Below are 24743 nucleotides of genomic sequence, written 5' to 3' on the forward strand. Positions count from 1 at the left end.
ATAGGAATCACAGCAGCGCTAAAGCGACGTGAATATTCAGTACCTGACAGCATGTTATGTGTAAAATGGCAGCACCTTTGAAGTGCCGGGAAAGAAAAGCTTATCTTTGCCGCTCCTGCTTCCCAACCTGTCATCGCGGTGCGCAGGCAGGAGCCGCATTATCCGAAACGCGCCGCTTTGTTAAGGGCATGATAGCCAGGGATCGCCACTTCGGGTGACTATCAGACTACTCGTTGAGGCTAAACGAGAAACAGAATTTTCCAGCATCAAACACCAAAATTAATGCGCAGAAGTGCTCTGTCGTGGATGCTGGATAGCTGTACCGGTTTCAGGATTTCAGCCATGCTCAGGGTATAACGATTAGCTTTATGGCTGGAAAGGATTTCGCATTTTTTAATCAGGAAAATGATATTTTTCTGTTCTTGTTTCAGGAAACACGTAGGCGTGGGTTGCGCAGTTTGAAAGCCTCTAGGGCGGTAGATTCAGTTCTGACCTTAACTCTCGACTTGTGGTTTCCATATCTACTCCTATACATACTTCACTTACTTTCCATAACCCCAAGACATCACTGGTTCTGGTGGTTTCTGTGTGACCAGTAACAGACCGGTGAGTATCCCAGGTGTCCGCTAACTTATGCCCAGAGTCTTCCAGTAGAGTAGACCTCACGCTATCTATACTTGAACAGGATAAATCGCTTCACTGAGATGAGTTCTCCGCAGAATATAGCTGTCTAAAAAAACAGTTTGCTTGAGCATGAGCAATGATTGGTAACGCTGCCTAAAAACCAGTTCCGGTACATTCTACACACGAGGAACAAAGCACTCAGATGCGTGGAGCTTCAGACACTATTTCTGCACCATAACTTGGTTCTAAGCCCAGCGTAAAGGTGTCACCATCAAAGCAGTTCCTTCAGCCCCTGGAGTATATATTCCCTATATAAACAAGTTCTCTCTTCATAATTGTGCTCTTATTATATCAACCACAAACACCAGGCTGTCTGACTGACACTGATGCGGAAACTCAGGGTGGCGGGTGGGGGGGGCTGCATCCGGGGAAGCGGCTTTGAAGTGAAAATCCTCCGAATGGGCAGGTGGCATGAAAGACTTTTTAGAAGCATGAGGCTTGATAGAGATAAAGAGCTAAGGAAGGTCACTAATGATGCTGAAAGTGCTGCATGAGAACCAGCCCCCCGAAGGCTGGCTGCAGGATCTGCAAGAACCCCAGGGCCTGAAGACCAGAAGACCAGAAGACCCAAAGGGCTTCAGCTCCCTGACACACGTGTAGGTTCTGTTAGCAGTGTCACCTCTGTCCACAATGGTGATTTGAACATCTGCTTGGTCTTTGAAACCAAATTGCTTTAAGCAGAGTAAACAAGGTGTGCAAATATCACCAGGCCTTGGAAGGATTGCCACCATTTCCACGTGAATCCCTCTATGCTCCTCACTGTTGCATTGCGTTTCTTCAGCGACATAATTTGGAAAGAAATGAAAACAGTAATTGATGTTAAAAGTCAAGGTGCCACTACAGTAGCACCCATTTATAATTTTGCGATATTAAGATGTTCAGTAAAATAATGAAATTCAACACAGTCATGGAAAGGTCACAAATGGAAAATGGCTTAGAACTTGTTTATATCTAAAAAAAAATAGAGATAAGCTAGTACTAGCAGTGCGATGAGCTCACTAGCGGGGTAGCTGAAGTCACAACTTTGGAGTCAACATTGAATAAAGTTTTAGCATTCAAATGAGAAAGGTCTCCTCCCCTCCGCAAGTGTTCTTATGTCCTAGGGATTTGAAATCATAACTAAGATCACAATGCGAGTATTTACAGCATCGGATAGCCAAGCGCAGAGGGACCAAATCTGGCATCATCCGCCAAACCGTTTCAGATCATCCAAGCATCAGATAATCAAAAGTACAAAGGCAAGGACACGACGCACCTTCTGCTCTTTTTTTTTCCACGTTTTTGCGCGGAGCTTGGGGGCGTGACAGCGGCGCCGTCGCCCTCTGGGGTCCCATTCCACAGCAGTAGCCTGAAAGGCTCATTTAAATGTGCCGTGATCACGGGGGAGGTTTATATGACTGAGCATTTTTAATTATAGTCCTGGCGAGTTCCCATGAGGAAGGAGACAGATATAAAACGACACAGTGACTGCAGGTTAGTCCTTACAATTCCATCATTTGAGAGTGAAACAAGCAGCAATCACCATTTTAGGCTATTAAGGATCAAGTCAGCTTTAGTCATTAAACAAAGTAACAAAGGCCTACTGTTCATGTTTTGCAAAGGCCACATGTGTAATTAGTCCTTCCATTACTTCTGGCATTATTTGTCCATTAGCTTATTCATCCTGATTTCCTTAAGTATCCAAATACAACAAAATTTCAACAAAACAGATGATTAGTACTGCATATTGCCTGGGGTCTACGTCAATCAGAATTCTTCTATTCTGAAGCCAGTTTGGAAACTGTCTCAACCAATAAGCTGGCAAAATGACACATGGGAAAGGTGTGTGCTACACTAAAGCATGTCCCTGGAACGCAATGCCCAAAAATGAAAGGTTCCAGACTATGGGGTATTATTGACATATCTAATGCCAAGTGATGGCTTGACACTGCGTAGTTTAAGGGTTGAAATAAAAAATGATTCTCTTCTCTCACTGGAATGCGTGGGGTGGTTTACAGTGATGAAGCCAAAACATTTAATGCTTACGCTGGGCTGGAGCAGATGGTTAGCCTGAAGCAAGGCAAATGGCACGAGGAATCACTTTAACTTAGTCATCGAGGGTGGCATATGGCCCGAGGTTCCGCAGTGACGGGTAGCTGCCTTTTCCATTTTTTTAAAGCAGTTGTTGCTAGTGTTCTTTCGCAGGGGAAATTATCTTAACCTTAATCCAGCTACTGCAAAACACACGGCATCTAAACTAAGGTCTGGTGTCCTGATATTCTCACGCTTACTGGCTCTTGGAAGCAGTCCTGAAACACCTTTTGATGACCTGCCGTTACGCCATAAACCCAGACCCCCCTAAAACAAGCTGGATTCTCGTGTAGGAAGCAAGCAAGGTAAGCAAACCAGCCTGACCGTCCAATACGCAACATCCGCATCCCAACGCCAACCCACATTTTCTACAGTCAAATCAGCATTTAATTTAATTTTAAACAGATTGCGCTGGATTTCCATTATGCAAGTTGCATATGCACCGCCCGTCAACTTATTAACGTTTATTTATTTCCTAAACAATATCGTTTGTGTTATATGTACTGGCTTTGTATTTTGTTTATATAAAGCGCATATTGTACATGCTTTTGTATCTGTGCCCCTTATGTAAGTCGTCATTGTATGCAAAAGAATTTCCCCTTGGGGTTAATAACAAATATCTCACAATGAGTAGCGGTCAACAGATATGCGGATGGAGCAAAATGAGAGCGAGGAAAGGGAAGATGGCAGTGAGGTGAGCGGTAGGGGGCTTGTTTCATTACGCGGGGGCTTTCACACATGCTCATACATGCTCCGCGTGGTGCCGGGGTGGGGGGGGGGGGGGTGCTGGGGGCGGCGGCTCCGGACTGTGCTTACGTTCTGCTTGCCCACGATGTTGTCGAAGGGCAGCTCGGGGCTCCAAGAGCCCTCGGTGAAGGTTGCGCTGCTGCTCCTGCGGCCGCTGGCGCTGGCCGACTCCTTCATGATGTCCTCGGGCAGCGACAGTAGGCTCTCCTCGGGCTGCTTGATCAGGTACGTCTCGATGTTGTGGCGCCGCAGGAATTCGTTGCGCTCCTTGCCGTGGCCTTCCTCCACCTCGTAGTCGCCGTTCAGGCAGTCCAGGGCCGCCTTGGAGATGTGGATCCTCCTGGGGGGGTAAGCCACAAACGTGCTGCGTGACGGACAGGCCTGCTGTGTCGCCAACAGCGATGTTCGAGGGCCATGCGACCATCAATGCGGCCTGAATTTTTCTGACATTTATTTTACTTAGTAGAAGCTTTTCTCCAAAGTGAGGTGCAAGTGAGGCAAAGAGCACATTACAAACTTACGGCTATTGGGGAGTCAGTGCAGTACTGCTGAGCTTCCAGTGTAAGCGATACTGGAGCAGGAGCTACGCAACAACAGCTTCCAACAAGCTTGAAAACAGTCGTGAAGATGTATTTCATGGGGTTTTGGTTGGTGTCATCAATCGTTTGAGTGGCCACGATTTAACTGAACGACTTCTGGTTAGCTGTAGCTGTAAGTCTGGCTAAACTGAGCCCCGGTTAAACCGTCAGCAATCAGGTCACTGACATCACCGGTGTGACACCAAATTGAACTGCTTTCTATATGAGCTTCTGTGCTATATTACTGCCATTTTGGTGACCAACATCTGCCTGTCAAGAGCTGTAGATTCCCCAGGTCATATTACATGCAAACACATTTAACCAGTGTATAGGAAACACCCCCAAACCGGTCATTATCCATTAAAATTGGTAGTCCTGTAAAAAAACACAGAATTCTAGAACCTAGAGCTTGAATACACGTTACCTATTATTCTTGGATCACAACAGAGGACTAAAATTGACTGAAATCCCACTACAATAAGTTCAATTTGATTCACTTAAAAGCAAAGGATTGCTGAAAAATGGGTCCAGGAGATTCATTCACTTTAAAAAATGAACCATCAAATTCACTTTAATTTAACTAAAGGACGGAAAAAGAGCAAATGACTTGTGTAGGTAAAATGAATCATATCCATTGTCATTTGAAACTAATTGGGGTAAAAGTGTTTCTCAAAAGCCTGCTTATGTTGGTCGGCCTCCAGCGCGTGGATTTCATCAGTAAGAAAGGTTGTGTTCAACGAATCATCTAACCTTTTACTAATTGTTTTCCACAGCGGGTCTCCCATTCCGGCCTTAACGCTTGGCGTGCCAACCAGGAGATCACCTTACGGGCTCTGAAGTCACTTTGCTCTGCGACTGGGAAATGGCAGATCCTGCGGTTTATCCAAGAATCACGGCTGGTGGACTCTTAGACACGTGCAAATGTTTGTGGCGTCGTTATTGACCCCAGGGAAGCGTGTGGCCCATCTGGCGTGCAGTGCATTGTGGGATTCGGTGCGGGGAAAGTGAGGCCCCGTGGGGAAATCACACCAATAATAACAGTAATTAAAGCTTGTTTGTGAGTGATAACCAAGGGCCAGTCGTTACTGTCCCCCCTGACACACAGTGATTCACTTACCAGTGCGGGTGGGGGGGGTGTTTTTGTAGAATGAGGTTACTAAGGGTTATGACGCCATCTATTTAAGAGACAATTAAAGGACTATTTGCAGAGGGAGAGATAGATATAAAAAGAAAAAAAAAAAGTAGCAAATGCTTCTCCACCCGTCAGATAAAACGGCGATAAATTGTAATGAAACAAGTTAATCGGAAATAGTGGAGTTTATTTTTTATATGCTACTAAATCTTATCAAGATAGTCTTTAAAGAAATTATCACGGAAGCCCTTTTAATTCATCGATCTCAGTCTTTCATCCAAAGCAATTGGCAGGAGATGAAAGGGCTGTGGATTCTTTCTTAGGGGGGCTCACGGGGATTTGAACCTACATCCTTTGCATTTTTATCACACGGTGTGACTCGCTGAGCCACTGGAGCTCACTATACGCTCAGGAGACCCACCCCGGGATCCCGCCCGATTCCAGCTTGTTGGCGATGTCGACGTCCCAGGACCAGACGTCGAACTGCCACTTGCGGAGGCCCAGCACCCCGCACAGGACGGAGCCGGAGTGAATCCCGATCCGCATGTCGATGTCGTGCTTCGTCCGCGACCTCACGTAGCTGCAGCCGCGAGAGAGGAACTGAGTGCTAGGGATGGACCACTGAAACTGCAACTGAATTTAGGAATCGCGATAGGGTGGTAGAATGTTCATGCACCAGTATAATTTTATACAAGCATCTATTTGTTTTTCTGTTAAGGAACAATACGGCGATGTGATTTTTCACTCGTAAGTCATTAGCAACTAAATGTCACATTCATAAATGCATACAAACGGCAGTTTAGCAGTAATCTTTCAGGCTTTTGTGATTTGGAGCACCATATGCATTCTGAAATGCGTTTTGCATAGAAGATGCTAGCTGAGCAGGTGGCGACGGGCAGCATGGGTTCTGCACAGGCCCCGGACGTCTTACAGGAACGGCGCTGCAGACTTTGCTGCCCGGATGTAATCGGAGTTGGATGCACATGCACTTTTTTGCTGCGTCGGATTTGTACCTAATGTCACAAATTACTCGAATGTCAAAGCCGGCCTCAGACCTTCCGGAGGCAGGTTCTTGGGTGACGCCCTGCCTCAGCTACAGCTTACACACATTTCAACAGTCTCATCTTGCCTAAATTGCAACCTTCTGGACTACAGGTGCCCTTTACTGAGCTCCTGCAGCATGCAGCTATGTCTTTTTCTGCAGTGCCAAATTGGATTTCCCTCTGAAAAGGCCCCGCCCCTCTTTCTGAGCCCACTGGTCCAGGACGACGCACCGGATGGTTTTGATCATGCTCAGGCCCATCTCCACGCAGCAATGCGCATGGTCCTGACGCGGCTCCGGCAAGCCCGACACGCAATAGTAGCAGTCCCCCAGGATCTTAATCCGAAGGCAGTGATGCTCCTGAGGGCGCAGATCAGGAGGGGTGGGGGGGGGGGGGTGTGAAACACATTAGTGCAAGAATGGGATGCGCAGTCTACTCACACCCGTATTGCGACTTAAAGGGGATGCATTTCCTGCAACCGAAGAAGATTTCCTGCGACCGAGGAGAATGCATTTCCTGTATCGGCAGCCCTATATGCACAACGAACAGTTTGCCAAATACTGAAGCATGTGACCCTGCAGCCAGTGAAGATTCTAGTCTCAGAACAGACTCTGACATCACCGTCTGGAACGGGGTCCAGCTCCTCTCCTGTACTGCTTTTTAAAAATAATCCAGGTTTATAAATGGGCCAAGCGTCGCATAAACGTGTCTACGTGTACCAGGCAATAAAATCAGAATAAATGCAATTAAAGTGAACCAGCAGGCATGTTAAGATCAGGCCGTAATCAAATGGCCGCTAACTTCAGGTCAGAAATGACACAGAAAGTTCCTCATTATGTAAATTTATAAGCCCAGTAACTAACGATCCCTGCATGTTTTCGCTAATGAGACAGTCACTGTCTCCGGCTGGGATTTTTGTTTACGTCTTTCCGTCGGTTGGCCGATGCATGCGTTTCAAAGCATTGACGTGATTTCCAACAAAATCAGGCATTGACAGATCCCGTGATGTCGTAAACTTGTGGGCACGCTCGATTTTGTCTTTCACTTTGATTCATCGCATGAACAAAGTTCTGATTCTTCACCAATGCAATGCTTGTTTTAATTAATAAGGAGAGCATAAAATATGGCATTATCCAAGAACTGGAAATATTCCTGGAAACGATATTATTTTGACAGAGGCATTGTGCCTCTCAGTATGTTTGGTTGTGTGGTGAATTTATTGTTAGGGTACAGGCTCCAGAGGGGCCTTTCCTGTGTTTCTAAAAGGCTGTTTCACTCGCGTTTGCCATAGCAAATAAAGCAGGGTGATCATTTTAAGGCTGCGTCGGTATCTTCATAGAGAAACAATGAAGGCTTACACACTTAGGCGTCTGGGACTCTTCCTGTGGTCAATCAGCGCCGTAATCTAAGCTTGCCATCAAAGCCTATTTACTGCCCTTAATGCATCTATGATAAAGTGAGAAGATCAGCAGGGAGGAATAAGATGGAGTTGCCAGTAAAATGGATTTTGGGTGGAGTGACGAAGACGGTGGCCATCTTGGGAGGGGGGGGGTGCATGTGACTGCTATGAAATGCACTGATTTACCCCACCGGTGTTTTGCACGGATTGTTGTGCTCTGTTAGCCTTTGTTAGCCCCAGCCTGGTATTTTCACATTTCCGCAGCCCCAGTCTTCGAGGGACCCCCGTCATCTGCATCCCCCCCTCACATCCTCCTTCACTCACTTACATGCATTTATTCATATTTACTGCCATGGTATTAGAAATGACTGTTTTTTTGCTACATTATTGCCATTATTTGTCATTATTATGTAAGGGTAAACAATGCAGTATGTAATTATCTATGTAGATTGCCTGTCCCTATTACGGAAAGGCATTGTGGCTTCTGTGCTGGACAATTAAAGCTGCGTGAGAAGGGAAAATGGAGGTAATTAACAAATACCGGCCGGGAATTAATTGACACTTTCAAATACGCTTCATGAATAAAGGCCTTATTTTCGGAGGTAGACCAGAAATTCGCAACTCAAGAATCTACTCTCGTGATTGGACTGTGTCGTTCCTGAGGAGGTCTGTACAGATGAATTTATTAATTAAAATATGCTATTATGCATTATTATCAGGTGTAATCACTTAAACTTTCACAATGCCTTTTATGTATAATTTTGTGCAAAAGACGTTTTTCTGGGTAGCAAGTGCATATTTTCTCAGAAAAACCACAACTTAATATCAGAATATACACAAATCTACAGTAGCACAATAAAATCTAATTTTTTCAAGAATTTTTCATGTTCTCCCAAAAGCGACATATTTTCTTGGATGGCTAGATGAACAATGTTCAGTTCCCAAACCTCTCCTCAGGGGCACCTCAGCCGTTCCATGTATTTGTTAAATTTCACCATCAGCTCACTTAATTAATTAGTTTCATTAGTTAAATAATTTGATTAGGTACCAAACATGGTTTGCTAATCCACAAATTCATTGAATGTTTCATGCAACTGTTGGGGTGATTTTGGGAGAGGTTTTGACTGACATAATATCACAGCAGTCTGTAGATCATATAAACATTATTTCCACTGGCAGCATATTCTGGCCCACTACTGTGTGCATACTGGTCCCCACTTACATGTGCGAGTCGGTCAAACCTGGCAAAGAGCTCATTCAGCATCCTGACCAGCTCCTGGGCTGACAGGGTGGTGGACAGGTTGGTGAAGCCTTTGACGTCTGCAAAGAGAATGCTGCATAAAGCAGGGAGACGACGCATTAATTGCAGGGTCCCCTGGAGCAGCTGCACGCCGATGATAAGGGGAAATGCAAAGCGGCAGGAGTCACATGACCTCATTACACGTCGTCAGCGTAATTACAAGAACGCACGGGCGTGTACGGCACTGCCTCACGCCGAGCGACAGTGTCGTCGCGACAATGGAAGAGAGACGGTCCATAGTCACAGCCGCTCCCTCGCGCAAAGGATTTTAAGTGGTCTGTGGTAAATAACTTTAAGCAGAAAATATGGACGTTTTACGCATGTTTAAATGCGATGAATTATTTACGTGTGGAAAGGCAGCTGTTTACATCACGTGACTGCAAATCGAAGTAGTGTGTCATGAAATGTGGGGTTTTTAAAAATTATAAGAGGTACATTTGTTCCGCAGGGTTGTGAAACTTTTTGTGGTGGGGATGAGTTTGACGTGTGATGTTTTGGACGTTAGACTGTGCCAAGAGGTGGCACCATCATCCTGGACCACTGATCTGACCGAGACCCTGTCCCCTTGGCCCGAATGAAACATCTCACACACTCCAATGGGCGAGCAGCAACAGGGACGCTCACCTGACGTTCTCGTAGCGGTGGATGTAGATCTTATGAAACTGGTGCTGGAGGTGCTCGTCCTCCACGTTGGTCATGTCATTGATCATCTCCAGCACCACAAACCGGGGCAAGACCGAGAGCACCAGCCTCTCCTACAGACGGGGGATTCCAGAAAAATCTTAGCATCTGTACATTGCTACTACTGTACCAACACAGCCCTGGAGGTGAATATCAGAAAACATGCTAATGCTCACCAGCACCTCCAGATGGAGAAAGGTTACTACAACTGACTGGATGGCAATATTTGTTAATCTAATAATAGGCTAATCTATTTTTAACTCAGGGCTGATCTGATGAATATAACCTCATACCTGTTCCATACCTTTAATGCTTTGTTCACTATTCACTCTGAATTTATCTCACCGCAACAAGCTTGCTAAAAATAGACGGACGCCCTGCCAAGTAAGCATTATCGTAGTCATCCTGCTTTATTTTATTATTATTCCCGGAACAGAGGCCGAGAGGAAGGCCTGGCCGCCGCCCAAACAACAGCAGTACATGTCGCGGTGATGCTGGCCTCGCTTGACTCGCTGTAAAACCAGGAGACAGGACGGTGTTTTGCGAGTGTCCCGTGCGAACTCTCACTCTGAGAGTGCTAGAAGGAGGGGGAGAGCGGGATGGAGCCGTGGGGGTTAGTGAAATCACACCTCATGCTCCCACGCCGGACAGCGATTACAGAACGGGGTGCGTGTTTAATGGCCAGGTCGAGCCCTCGTTCTTCCCGCACGTCCTGATTTTGAAGACTTCAGTGTGTCCCTTGGTCAACAAGGGAGGGGCTCGCGTTTCAGTTCTTTAATCGATCAACGAAATTCACTGTATGACATCACTGCATTAATTAAAACCAGCGTTTTGAAAGCCTTGAGTTGAGAAATGAGAAAAGGTGACCAATGCGGTGACGTCATACAATGAAGACTGTGATTGGTTAACGTGAACCACAAGCCCCTCCCTTGTTCACCGGGGGACACGTCAAACTTGGCAAAATCAGATCGTCCCCGTCTCCCCTTTCCCATTTCAACACAAAGACGTCCAGTCACTACAGCGCGTGTCGCCACGAGGGCTTATAAAATGCGTGTAATGACTTCTGGGATTTAAGGCGGAGCCCCAGATGTTTGCAAAGCTGCATTGTGATTGGAGGGCTGCCTCGTTCCTGGAGAGGCCTACAAAAACAGTCTCTTTGGATGCTTCTGGCGAGCGGTAAGTCACAAGGTGTTGAGCTGGGAGCCATGTGACCCGACGGGTCTGTTCTCCGGGGGCTGCCACACGCCCGAGTCGAGTCCAAGCCGTCGCTTATAAATCAGCACCGAGGCTGACTCCGGGTCAGCTGCTGACAGCTCGCTCCTGTGACTAACACTGTTAGCCTGCTGTTCACAGGGTTAATGTGTCTTATGCTGTGAGAATAAACAGTGGTGACAGTGTGTGTTACTAAATCCGAGGGCCTTCACTCTACGCCGTACTCGATTATTCACGGGCTGAATGTTTGATTCCTAGGCAAAATCAAGGCCCTGAAACCCCCCAAAATGCTCTGGATAAATAGCTGACTATTGACAGCATAGTGGGAGATGTTAAAACTAAATTATTACAATGTAGCCCAATATTTGATTTGGATTCATTCATCCCACCCCCAATAAACTGACCTTTGTATTTAATTTAAATGGTGCCCCCCTCGCCACCTCCCCCCCAATATCAAACTCCCCCCTACATGGTTGCAGTCGGCAAACAGGGCTTGGTTTCATGTCATAATTAGTGATGTTCCTGACTAACCATGATGGCTCGGTCATTATTTCTGTCTTTTCCACATACGTGGGGCTGCACCCTGTTTGAATTTGTCGGGAGTATGAAAGTCGTCTCCGTTCAGTCGTCGCGACTCCGTGAAACTCGCCGCGGTGACTCTGCTCCCGTGTGGCGGCTGGTGTTTGGTGGGCCAGGGGGGTTGCACGCCAACGGGGGGGGGCACGACTATTCGCCAGATCCCCCATCCCCCCACGATTAGGAGAGACGATCATTCGCGCACATTAGCTACAGATCTTTCCGGCTTTCAACGTGTTCCCGCCCGCTGAGAGACACGAGACACATCATCGTGGCACCGTAAATGACAGCCCCCCCCCCCGACCGTGCCACCCATGCACACATGGACGGTGTGATGCTGCCCTGAGGCTTGCCATTGCTCTAAGGCCCCCCAGGGTGAGACAGCAGGCTGACACCCCCTCCATTAACCAGTCTGTCTGCCACTGGGATATATATGCTGCTTCAGACGGTCAAAATGTCAGAACCAAAACATCACTGGATGCTTCTACTCTATCTTATAACTGTATCTTATAACATGGCCGCCTAGTATCTCACAGCATTTTCAGGTCACAAGCATAGGAGCTCAATTAAGACACCCCCCCCCCCCCCACCCCCGAGTCGCAGCATCACCTGTCTCTGGTTCTCGGTCTCCAGGCGCAGTCGGGCCTCGATGCACCTCCTCGTCTCCAGGAAGGCCTGCCGTTGAGCCCGGTCCGACAGGTAGCTGATGAACACACCCGCCGTGTTCATGCACATGAAGAGCACGGCCTGGGCCACCAGCTGGGGGGGAGGAGACGGGGGGAGGTGGGAGGAGGCGACAGAGGAGATGATCAGTCCCTCGGTGCTCCCTGCACTGCCACACCACAACTGTCCTGGGTCAGAACCCCAGGCAGTATGGACTGAGATCGATTAAAAACAGAGAAATAATAATAATAATAATCTAAAAGCATCACATTACCAGCAGAAACACACAGGTCTGAGTTTTTCATCAAAACTAATCTGATTTACCCACATAGTCATGAACAAGAAGGTATGAAACATATTTATATAATTACTTGTTTTATACAAATTACTCGGTGTCTTATGGGTTATTTGTAAGTTGCCACTAACAGGCTGTTGCCTTTGTAGTAAATGTGCAGGTTGTTGAGGAGCTACTATTCAATGGCATTCATGACACATTTTATTTATCGAGCAGATTCTTTTATCCAAAGTGACACACAAGTGAGGATCAGAGATCAGGGTAAGACGGGGTCTCCCAAGCGATCGGGGTTCAGGGCCTCGCTCAAGGGCCCGCCACTGATGCAATTATTCTACTGGCCGTGGGACTGGAACTCACAACCTACTGGGCAGAGTCCCTTAACCCGCTGAGCTCCACAGCACCCATGTTAGTGAACTGCAACGTGTTTGTAGAGAGACAAAAATGACAGAAATAGGATAAGGAGGGGCAGAGGGGTGAAATTATAGGAGACTATTATCAAGTGCGTGCAGTTACACTGCATCACCTGAAGGGGGCGGTGGGGGGCGGAGTCTACACCTGGCTCTGTAGCCAGAGAGTCAGGTAACATGTGCAATCATTAGTAACATGTTCCACCCGCCCTCCGTTTTCCATGTGCATTAAATATGGCTGCTCTGCCCCTGAGACAGGCATCAGTTTCTGGGCACAGCCCTGGATTTCAGCAAAATAAGTCCATTTTGGTGTTTGCTGCGAGTTTCGTCATCCCTGTTCCTGAAAATAGGGGGAATTTCCTAACAAAGCCCACAGATCTGCGTCAGCATGCCCCAACCCCCCCCCCCCCCCCCCCCCCCGCCTGTCCGCCTGCCCGCAGTCATGTGGTCCCCCACACTCAGGGTTTTTCCACTGGGAAGAGCAGAGGGACGGGTCCGGACACGTCGAGGGCCCCTGGCACCGCATGTGGCTCCGAAGGGCCCGGACGACCCCGGCGCAGCGGCAAAAATGGCAGCACGCGTGAAGGCGTAACTGGGGCCAAAACAAGTGCGGTAACAGTATATATCTGGAGCGTAATGAGTCCATTAGGGAGCGTGCCAAGCTGCGGGGGGGAGGGGGAGAGCGGCTGGGGGGTGCTAGGGAGGGCCGTTTCTGCTGGAGCCGCGGAGGAAAATGCTCGGATGGTATTTGGCGTCACGGAAGCCGGGGTGCCGCCTCAGTAATCGTTTTTGGAGGGTTTCTCTCGATGTTGACGTGCTCCCAGCGCACTGTGGCGATTCGCTAAACGCCATCAAGCTGCGATGAGGAATCCCGCTCGCACCCCGGGCTGTCACTACGCCCTTTTGGCCGGAACGCTTTGGGATGCGCTGCTCGCTCCATCGAAGGAGGCTCTCCTGTCCACATGGTGGACATTAGCGGAACGCCCACGTGGGATTGGAGGGGTACAGAGCGGGCCTTCTGACAATTTGAGCTGGTAATGAGGACTGAAATAGCCCCCCCCCCCCCTTTCCCCAGCCCACCTCACCGCTCGCAGTGGCAAACTGCTGCATGTGGGAGTCTCGGGGGGGTGTGGTGGGTGGGAGCGCGACAGCTGATTTGATTTGCTGCCGATTCTTCAGCGCTTTATGCCTGGTGCGGACTCGAGCAACCGACGTGGACGTCTTCACCACACGGAGGCTGCCGCAGCTGACCTGTCAGAACCCCAGACAGCTACCGCTGCTCTTTAAATATGGGCAGATTGGCGCTTTCTGGAACGAAGGATGAGTCCCTGATGAATCACCCAATCACACAAAGGCCCGGCCTCTCGCTTCCTACAGGCGTCGGGTCGGTCTCGACCCACCGCCCCTCCCGCACCCGCTGCCGCCCACGGCTGCCCTCTGATTCTGCCGTGGCATCGGACTTACGGCCCAGCGACTTCTGCATTAATAATTAAGCGCTTGCTTGCCCATTTCACAAAGATGTCCTGACGGCACATGTCACAGACTCCAGCAAGGAGCTCAGTCATTCTTTGGCCATGAATATTTCAGTGGTGTCCTTTACTCTGTTCCTCCTCATCATTCACTTCTTTTTTCGCCATCCTGATGACATCGATCTGGCAGATTGTCTCAGTAAAGCCATCCCTTAGATTGCAGTAATATAAACTAACAGGTCGAACAAGTATGTAAAAGCCGATGTAAAAAGGTGCAGCCTGACACTAGGCAAAGCCTAGAGGCCTTTAGATAGAGTAACAATGTGTATCTAAAGGATCCCTTTCATTGGCGTGTTAACAGACTACAATAGGAAGACATTCTCCACACCTTACAATGTATAGTGGCCTTGGTTAGTGAAACAAATGCAGCGTTTGTGTCACATCCTGTAATACAGAAGTTAATAATATCATTAATATCATATGTTGGTGTAAAGAGCGAAAAGCTGTTCTTGATGTTGGACAGATCTGCATGACATGAGGTATGGGGGATGGAGGATGTGTTAGGCAGGAGACCCAGCAATGCACAAAACAGTTTGGCACTCTGACTCTGAAAATCGAACCTGCAACCACGAGAGTCAGGCCATTGCTCTGAAACTTGCTTTACGCTCAAAATAATCACTTACAGGTGAGTCGAGGGGACTTTGACCCTCACCCAGAACATCGACACCCTCTGTGTTCACACAGATCTATTTGAAAGTACGGCGAGATAGACATTCCCATTCACCTTTGGATTTTTTCTTGCCAACTTACTCCAGAGAATAGATCCTTCTCTACACCTGGTTGAACATGTGACGTGATATCTAGCCATAATAAACCACGCCATGCACCAACAGTCACAGTCACCGGTCAGGCCATGTTCATGTTTTTAAGGCAGAAATACTCCCACCATGCTTGGAACAGTTTTCTGGTCACATACATTATTAATTAATTTTCACAAGATGCATGGGGGGAGGGGAGAGCACAATCGCAACAGCACATCAGGGTTTTCAGGTTCCAATTACAGCACATCAGGGTTTTCAGGTTCCAGCAACAGCACATCAGGGTTTTCAGGTTCCAACAACAGCACATCTGGGTTTTCAGGTTCCAACAACAGCACATCAGGGTTTTCAGGTTCCAACAACAGCACATCAGGGTTTTCAAGTTCCAACAACAGCACATCAGGGTTTTCAGGTTCCAACAACAGCACATCAGGGTTTTCAGGTTCCAACAACAGCACATCAGGGTGTTCAGGTTCCAACAACAGCACATCAGGGTTTTCAGGTTCCAACAACAGCACATCAGGGTTTTCAGGTTCCAACAACAGCACATCTGGGTTTTCAGGTTCCAACAACAGCAGGTGTCAGGTTTCAGACACGCTAAAAACTCGGACAGGTGCTCCGTCAGCTTCAGTTTTATGTATAGGGCAGCTCAAGGCATGAATTTGATGCTATTCGCATTGCAAAATGTACACATTTCTATTAAATACAAAACCACGCCACTGGTAATCTCTGATCACGTCACTCTCAACAAAGCTCATCTGTCTATCAAAAGCGGCCATTTCAAAACAAGGTCTGATGTGCTTATTGTCCACGCATGTACAGATCTGGAATCTTGGCTCCCGCGGTGCATAACATACACACGTATTAAGACAATTTGCCTGCAGGATGCAACTATACATTTTCATTGTTACGATGCACAACTGCAAATGAAAATCAATTTCGGGCGGCACTCAAACGCATGTCCCTCGCAGTGTAACGATCAGGCCCAGGCCTTAGTATCTAAAATGCCTCATTATTGCCTCGTTAAGGCCCAATCCCCAGAGTATAACTTTACAGTGTCTCTCAGTCTCCCTGGAGAGGGAAGTCAACCTGCGATACCTCCGGCTGCTCACGCTCCAGCGAGCTCCTGCTATGAGACCCGGGGAAGGCCCGTTGGGGATGTGTCAGCCAGAGGGGGGGAAGTGTCCAGACTGCTGGAGATGTCCCACGGAACTCATTTGGGTTTGATGTTCGGGTTCAAAAGGGGTTTTTGGACGTTACACTTCAAAAGCAGAATAGTTAATATGGCGGAATTGTACACAAAAATTGCATGAATAAAGTATGAATATTAAAATGAATACAGCCATATTACTATATGCAAAAAAGAGCTGCATCATCCATTTAGTACTAATTAATTTCATGCCATTCATTTAATCTGAGTCCAATACTGCCTTTTTCAATGCTGGGATCTGACCCCTTTCCTCATAGGAATACTGCGATGGGATTGGCTGGCACTCCCTGGGTAAGTCACATGCTCATGGTGTTCCCAGGTAGCCAAGGAACACCCAGATCCTCAGTCACCCAAGATGTAGTGTTAATTCCAACGACATCACCCCATTTTATACCAGCAACATTAAAGCTAGATGCCCTGTATTACATAAATGCCCCTGAGTTTAACTGCTTTTCTGCCAGAAACGATTCAACGTTCACATACCTAAAGCCAGCTGGCCTTCCGCCATGGGTGTTCTCCTGCCTTGTGTCCTGAGTTGCCAGGTTATATTCTACATTCCCCATGACCCAATACTAGAGACACAGTTGGAAGATGGATCGATGGATAGATAGATGCTGGAAATCAGTACTAGCTAACAGATAACCCCTAGCAATCACTGGCAACATCTAGAGTCAGATGCCAGCCACTAAGAAGGTTTGACTGATATTATTCTGGCCTCTCTCCGGTTAAACCTGACCAACCCCAGACTTCTTCTGTTTAGACCTTAGCGTTCCTGTATTGGTTCCTGTTTAGACCGTCGCTTTCCTGTGTTGGTTCCTGTTTAGACCTTCGCTTTCCTGTGTTGGTTCCTGTTTATACCTTAGCGTTCCTGTATTGGTTCCTGTTTAGACCTTCGCTTTCCTGTGTTGGTTCCTGTTTAGACCTTCACTTTCCTGTGTTGGTTCCTGTCTAGACTGCGTCTTTCCTGTGTTGGTTCCTGTCTAGACCTTCGCTTTCCTCTGTTGGTTCCATGTCCTTCCCTTTGTTCCACGAAGCAGCGGAATTAGCATAGCGTGTGCGGGCTGCTGTGTCTTTGAAACATACAAGCGTCCCCAGAAGCCGCGGCCCTCCTCATCAATATCATTTAATTGTTTATCAGATAACTTCCGTCCGCTCAGGGTTCCAGCCGTACTATTTATTACCCTACTGAATTTTTAATCAAAGGGATTCATTTATGATCAAATATCCTTCCTCCTCCCAATGAATTTGTTGATAAAAAAAAAAGCACTTTGATGTCATCATTTGTAAAGATCTAAATCTGGCAAGTAAAAATGACACCTTTGAACCGTTCCTGAGCAGGTCTCGTAGCAAAAGGGGAATGGTCTGAAATTTGACTGGAAAATGGTTTATTTAAATTAAATAAAAGGCAGGTATTGTCCAGGATTTGGAGATTCAGGGATCTGCTGGTGTGTTGTACTCTGAAGGTGTCCCCAGCCTGCAAAATCGCAGATGTTCCTGTCAGTTTTCCTATGGGGGCTGCGCTCAGTCAGCAGGTGGTCCAGCAAAACCCTGGAGAAAAACTCCAAGCTACCTACTAATCTCATTAAACACTGACCCTCCGGGCAGATCTATGACGTGGGCCAACTATGAATCGGCAACTGGATGAAATCCAAGTCCTGATCACAATCTGTGTAAACCTGTATGGGGGGGGGGGAGAGAGTTGAAAGAGGCAGACCTTAATAAAATGGGCCCCCACCTCCCCTGGCTGTCATCAGTCCTGACATCCACCACAAATGAGTTGAGGCATCTGATCTTGTTGGCAGAGCGAGCATGTCAACAGCTTCCCAGGGATGGAGGGGGGGGGGGGGGGGGGGGGGGGCAGGCTTGGGCCGTCATTGGGGTCAGGGATCCCATTATTGCCTGCAGGTTAACATTTGCTTACTGCCGATGGGTCATTTTGATTAAATTGCAAAATACTAATTTGATCAACATAAGAATTATATGTGCAGAGTCACTCCTCCGGTGTATAATGTAGTCTTTTAATTAACTTCAATTCGGAATGAGATGTGAGGCAATTAGTCCTGGTGTTCAGTAGCATGTCACTTCCTGTTGTCTTCTAGATGGCATTTCACCTCAGAAATGCCTCGTGCCCTGTTGGGTGCCTTGATGCACACCCGCTAACACGAAAGTTCTTTACTCAGTTTCACTTAAAAGCCCCCCCGACCACTGGCATCACTGTGCCCCTCCTGGGATAGGGGGTCCATTTCCTCTGGCTGGTTTAAAGTGCGATGGCCGGGGGACATTTCTTTGAACAAACAACCACTTTATGGTGGGGGGGGGGGGGGTTAAAAGGTAGCTTAGCAATCCCAGGGGCTTCCTAGTCTGGAAATGGAAAGATTCAGAAATGGTGGGCATGTGACAAGCCCAGTAATCGGGATGAACGGGACACGGGTAGATGAAATGCCACCCCCCCCCCCCCCCCCAGCTTGTGAGTATTCTAGCACGACAGCCTGCTGTTAACATTTCACACATATCGAAAGGTGCCTTCCCCTAGATATTGACGGAGAGAGTGACCCAAAAAATGTCTATCTAAGGTATTTGTGCTCCAGTGTGCCATATCCCAGATACACACTTCATCTTAAACTGTCACAATTCCACAATCCCCCTCTGTGCATATTCCAAACCAGCATAAACGTCCTCTTCATTATCAAAGCTTTTAATGACGATTCAAAACTAAATGTTTTGTTTTGGTGTGTTCTGGTTGTCCAGTAATGCATCACATCACATGGATTAAGAAGATCATACCACTAATATTGCCAATACACAAAAACCCATAGGTCTATTCATCTTGTCACCACATATCCTAGTCAAGGTCACCGTGGTGGGGGCTGGAGGCTGGAAACTAACCCAGGCAGCAAAGGGCACAAGGCTGAGGTACAACCTCAATGGGATGCCAGTCCATTGCAGGACAGATAGGCTACAACCCAAAACTGATTGTTTGATGGCTTCCTCCCTCGATGACTCACTGTCTAAAACTGAAAGCTCATGAAGCTGATGAGGGAAGGAACGAGTGAACGAGGAATGTAATGCGAATAAAATGCGGTATCGGGACACACTTGCGTCCTCGGTGACTTACCAGGCTCCACCTGTATGTATGAAGTCATCACAGAAATAGAAGCTTTCATGCTACGTCATGGATGGGTGTCACCAAAGGTGAATTTCTCTCCCGCAAAGGGAACTCTCACTAGACTTCCACAGGCCCCTGGCAAAGTGATTTGAGCAAAAGTCGGCCCTTGATGGCGCGATCCCTAAGGTATTGAGATAGCACTTCAACATCTGGAATTTCGGAAAAACTTTGAGGGGAAGGAAAGGCGCTGAGGGAGGAGGACACAAACAAAGGTTTTGGGATGCAGCCATAGACACATACAAGATGACTCTATGGTCACCTTAGAGATGTCTAACTGCCCATCTTTGTACAGTGGAAGAAAACCCTTGTGAAAAGCTCACAGACAATCCCGAGGTGGGATTCAAACTCACAGTTCTGGAGGGTTGAGGCAACTATGCCACCCACCAAGCAAGCCTAGCTTTTCCCCAACGAATGACATCAATAAAGGTGAAAATGCTTTGTCCTTCAGGAATCACTTCCCGGTGGGGGAAAGGTAATTAGCAGATCTCTGAAGTGTTGTCCTGAGTTAGGAACCAGGAGGTACTGGAGCTGAATCCCCCCGAGTGTTGATCAGCGAGCCTCTTAAGGCACCGCCGCGTGTCCAATCGAGGCAGGGGAGGGGCTGCACTGGGGTGCTCCCACCATCTGGAGCTTTTGTACATAGCCTCCCACCAATATCCATAATTACACAGTGGCCTCATCCATTTGACAGCAATTAAACTGCGCCCAATGGCCTAGACAAATGGGGCAAGGTCACCAAATTACTGTAGCACGGTATCTTGCAGAGATTCGCTCGGAGAGCCAGTGGAGCACATTGAATGGACCCGGGATGCGGTCTCGTCCTGGGGAGAGCAAACGGGTGCAGCTGAAAGTACTTGCTTTTGGGAAAATCACAGCAACAACGCGGGGTTTTCGCTGGGGGGCCTGATCCGGGATTGACCCTGAATTTTATTTGCGTCTGAACATAAATCATCCTGCAAACGGCACCTGCTGGACCCAGCCAGACTTGCGCCGAGCAGAACCACGTGCGTCGCATGGCTGCAAGGACCGCAGATGGAAGTGATTAAAAAATGCAGGAGGACAAATGCAGGGAGACGCCATAACAGTCCTATTGCTAATTTAGCATTCTCTCCAGCTCACAAGTTTATACTGTATAATATATGATGCAGTTAATGCTAATATTACCACAATGTGCACCAGAATAAGTGAACCATTTTATACGACACAAAATCAATTTCAAAACTCAGATTGAATTTGGGATCCGGGGGGGCATTTATTACACAGCTGGAAATATCTATACAATAATGAACCTTTTTGGGGTTCTGTGGATTTTTTCCAAACACCTTTCAGTATCTCAAGGGCACAGCTAACATCTGATAAACATCACTGCAATAACATCAGATGAGAGAGAACATTCCTAGCATCGGATCTGCTGTTGCCAAATTACCTTTTAAATAATTATAGATTCTTATGCTGCATGTATATAGGCCTATTTATGTTTAAAATATTCTTCATTACCCTATAATGGATATAATGAATATTATAATGTTTGTATTTAAAGTTGAAACCATCCTTTTATCAGTTAAATCCAGCATTTCCTCGAGACTAAATTGTATTTATCGTATTGGATGTTTAATAGACCAAAGTCTCTTATCTGTGACCTTGAGCACATTTTTAGTGGGATATTCTCACATTACGGGGACCTTATACCAGCACGCTACTCCCCTCGATCGCATCCCCCCGCCCTTCCCCATCGTTGTGAATCCCATAGCGAGGCTATCCTGGGTTTTCCTGATCCGCTCCGTTAACGAGTCCGCCTGCAGGAATGCCGCCTGACTTGAGAAAGCCCCAGGCGCCTGTCTCCAACCGTTTGGATGGAAGCGATTGCCCCCCCCCCCCCTGCCCCCCTTCTGGCAGTCCTGCCCTGTCAGAATGCCCGTATCGACCAGCTATACCTCCTCCACCCACAAGGCAGGGGCGCGGTGATGCAGCTGGTGACTCATTTTAGGCGGATTCTTCCAGATGTTGGCAGAATGGACACGCCGCTCCGCATCTGACTCCGGCATGATCCGGCCCTTTATATCCGGCGTTAAAACTGCAGGTAACCGAAGCCCCGAATCTGCACGGCGGACGAGCCGCGGCGTCGCGCTTCCTAAGCGGCAGCGTCGCCTTCATTCATGCTGCCACATCTTGTTTCCTGTCTTGTCTTAGAGCAGCACCGCACTGAGGGATCCCTGAGGGGTTTTTCAAATACAGGCACCATTTATCACTGAAAAAAAAACCTCCAAGCCTCGAAGAAAAATAACTAAAAATAAAAAAAAAACAGATCAAAACGAGGCAACGTGCAGCCGCTTTGGTGGGATTTTTTATAGGACTATATTATTACCCTCTAGTTGATACGACTGCCATATATATATACACGGTTATTACCTTAGTATAGGTCTTAGATCAGTGCCCTCAGGTGCATCTACAGCCAATCGTTATGCAAAAGACCCGCCCTCCACCTACTTCACTCGAAATAACCAAAGTGTGGAATGTGAGCTCACTCCCAGACTGAAGTTCTCATCTCCCCGGTTGCAAAGACGGGGCACATTAACACTTTTAAATAATAAATACGGAATGTACAAGAAATATACACCAGTTAGAGCAATTGCGTTTATTTCAGAAGACCATTCAACTGCGCCCCCGGAGCGGCGAGGAAAACGTTCCCGTCCGGACCCCGAATCTGGACCCCGTCCTTTGCGCAGCTACGCCCAGCGCTTAATAAAGCTGCCGATGGGGGGCGCTGCGCATTTATCGGAATCGGGGGAGTCAAACAAGGAGTGAGGAAAAGACTTTTCAGCACCTTTCACGTGGACAGCGCTTAGACACGCTGGCTTTGGTTAACAGCATTCATAATGAGTTGCATATACTCATCTAATACTTTTCTATATTTCCCACATTTTTACTAGTCAGTGTAGTAACATCATATAACATTCTATTTTAAATAATGCATAAAATAACAGCAGATCATCATCATGAAATAGTAATAGGTTTAAGACGACACCTCTCGGTTGGGTTTCTTGTGCATGAAAAACATCTTCTAAGGACAAACTGTTAGTCGAAATTTACCCTCACAAATACGGTTGCGTATGATGTATTATGGTTGGGATATTGTCGAACAAGCGCGTTGTGCACTCCATCGCTCCCGTACATCACATTTTCTCACCTTTTCCTCGTCTATCGACGTCACGGGTTTCATTATTACCGTCCAAAAAAAACCAGTCTGTCAGCGGGGGCTAAAAAAAACGGGTTCGACATACCTGATTTGTAGATATTTGTGCACTTTGGGGGATTATCAGCTGAACAACAATGTGAAGAGCCGACGTGACAAATCCAGCTAGAATTGCCCAGGTAAGTGGCAATGGAAGCATACTGTAAGTGGCAAAGAGCGTGAAAAGCACGTATCCGATACCATCTCCGAGTAGTCCGTAACCCAGCCCGGCTGCCAAAATTTGCGTGGCCATCGCCACCCAGGTCACCACGCCGCTGTATTGCAAATAGCTGTGTGAGGTCGTGTCTTTGCGCACTATCACTAAGGCACAGATCACCACCTCGATGCCGGTGAAGAAGCCCAGGAGCATGCCTTTTATGTGGTCCATTGGTGCAGAAGCTAAAGTCAGGTGAAGGATGAGCAGAGTCAGCTTCGTCACCACGTCCAAGATGTTCATGACCACCACCGACTTGCGCCTTTGACCCAGAAAATAGCGCTGGTACAGGCGCTCCAGGTCCCGCGATTTGAAAGAATTGCGCAAAGTGGGGAAGATGACACCTCGGTACGTGTATCCCCAGTTCAGGAAAAAGTCGGAATTGCTGGGGGCGCAGTCGATTTGGAGGAATCCCAGATCACTGCTGGCCCTTTCGGGAAACACTTTGGTCCCCCCGTTGTTGTGCCGGTCGCTGACTGACGTCCTCCCCGCCGACTGCTTGCGCAGGTCCTGCCCGTAGCTCTCCTCCGGAGTGATGCTCTTTGCGCTGCTCTGCTCGTGGATGAAGCGCTGCTCGGTGATGTGCCTCACGGCATTTTGCCACAGCAGCCGCTTGGGTCTGGTGCTGCTGTTGCTGCTGGGAGTTTTGTTAATGGTGTAGAGCTCCTCGCTTGCGCTCGAGCAACGCACTTCGGACAATTCCATCGTTTCCCAGCTCTTCTCGATCCGATCTGCCTTATATGTCAACGGTGAGAGTTTGTTTTGAGCTGTTTACTTGCCATGCCGGACCAAGGACGAGCTCTGTGTATCCTTGGGGTGTGTCAAGCAGACACGAAACGGCGAAATCGCGGGTCATTTTCTTACAGAATAAAAAAGAAGCGTTTATTAATTTGGCGGCTGACATCAATACTTTGCGAAAAACGCTTGTCTCCCATGATTAACGATAAAGGTATTGCTTTTCAGTGAACTACCAATCTGGTATGACAGTAAATGTAAATTTATTCCAAAGACCATGTGTCGATCGTGTGCTCCATCTTGACTGTTACATTTTTCTTAGATTTAACGACGGACAGCAAACCAGCTATGATGCCTTTAATACCTTCAGGATTTGCTTTAATCGCGAAACGACACCACTAAGTGCATAAACGTTTGCATATAAAAAAAAATCAACCGTGTTAATTCATGCCGTAATTTTTCCGTGTCATCGCTGATGCAACTTGTCTTTGTACAGTTTTCTTGTTGTGCAACGTGCGACCAAATAAATAATAACAATAAAAAAACAGTCATCAAGTGCTGGTCTTCTCTACGATACCAGCATTATTAACCTATAGAAACGACGATTTTTCTGGCGGGTTTAAGGATCTTGAACTTGAACAAGTGGACGTTTGACTCCGTCGCCGTCTTGTTATCACAGGGCGCGACGCCGTAGGTGCAAAGTGCCCCGCACCTTGTTCGCATTGCGACTCCACCTCATTTTGCGTGACGGATCATCGCTTCACCTGGTGAAATTGCGGCTGGGGCTGTACAGTCAGACGCAGCCCAGCGACCCAGGACAGCGGCGAGCAGGCAGCGCTCCTTCCGTTCCCATAAAAATCTTCCAGATGAAAAATCAATCCTGAAATTACGATCAGTGCAATCACATATATGTAAAATAAAACTAAAAGGAGCATATAATACCAGGCGGTAGAGTAATGGTCTGCATTTCACTGCCTGGTCTGTTGTGGATGTAAGTGCGCGGCGATTGCCGTCTTCCCTCACCGCGATGATCGGAGTTAGTTTTAAGGCGCCGAGAGGAGTGGATTTTGCGGAGTGAAGCCGCGATCGGAGGAGGCAGGGCGACCGGTGTC

At 47.5% G+C, this 24743-nt stretch overlaps 1 protein-coding gene across 2 annotated transcripts in view; it reads right to left on the reverse strand.

Moving 5' to 3' along the window:
• Positions 1-24724, reverse strand: part of adcy8 (adenylate cyclase 8 (brain)) — a 41432-nt gene extending 16708 nt beyond the window's left edge. Inside the window, exons 1-8 of one of the 2 annotated variants that reach the window (XM_023815597.2) lie at positions 24655-24724; positions 22732-24511; positions 12032-12181; positions 9578-9708; positions 8876-8987; positions 6486-6613; positions 5633-5791; positions 3571-3841 (exon numbers count right to left, since the gene is read on the reverse strand). In XM_023815597.2, coding sequence (XP_023671365.2) covers positions 3571-3841; positions 5633-5791; positions 6486-6613; positions 8876-8987; positions 9578-9708; positions 12032-12181; positions 22732-23601 — 1821 coding nt within the window. In that variant the 5' untranslated portion in view covers positions 23602-24511; positions 24655-24724. Of the gene's footprint in view, positions 1-3570; positions 3842-5632; positions 5792-6485; positions 6614-8875; positions 8988-9577; positions 9709-12031; positions 12182-22731 lie in introns of both variants that reach the window. The other variant, XM_023815598.2, reaches the window with a different exon arrangement.
• Between the last annotated feature and the right edge of the window lie 19 nt (positions 24725-24743).

Source organism: Paramormyrops kingsleyae, chromosome 4 (genome assembly GCF_048594095.1).
Source record: "Paramormyrops kingsleyae isolate MSU_618 chromosome 4, PKINGS_0.4, whole genome shotgun sequence".
Lineage (NCBI taxonomy): Eukaryota > Metazoa > Chordata > Actinopteri > Osteoglossiformes > Mormyridae > Paramormyrops > Paramormyrops kingsleyae.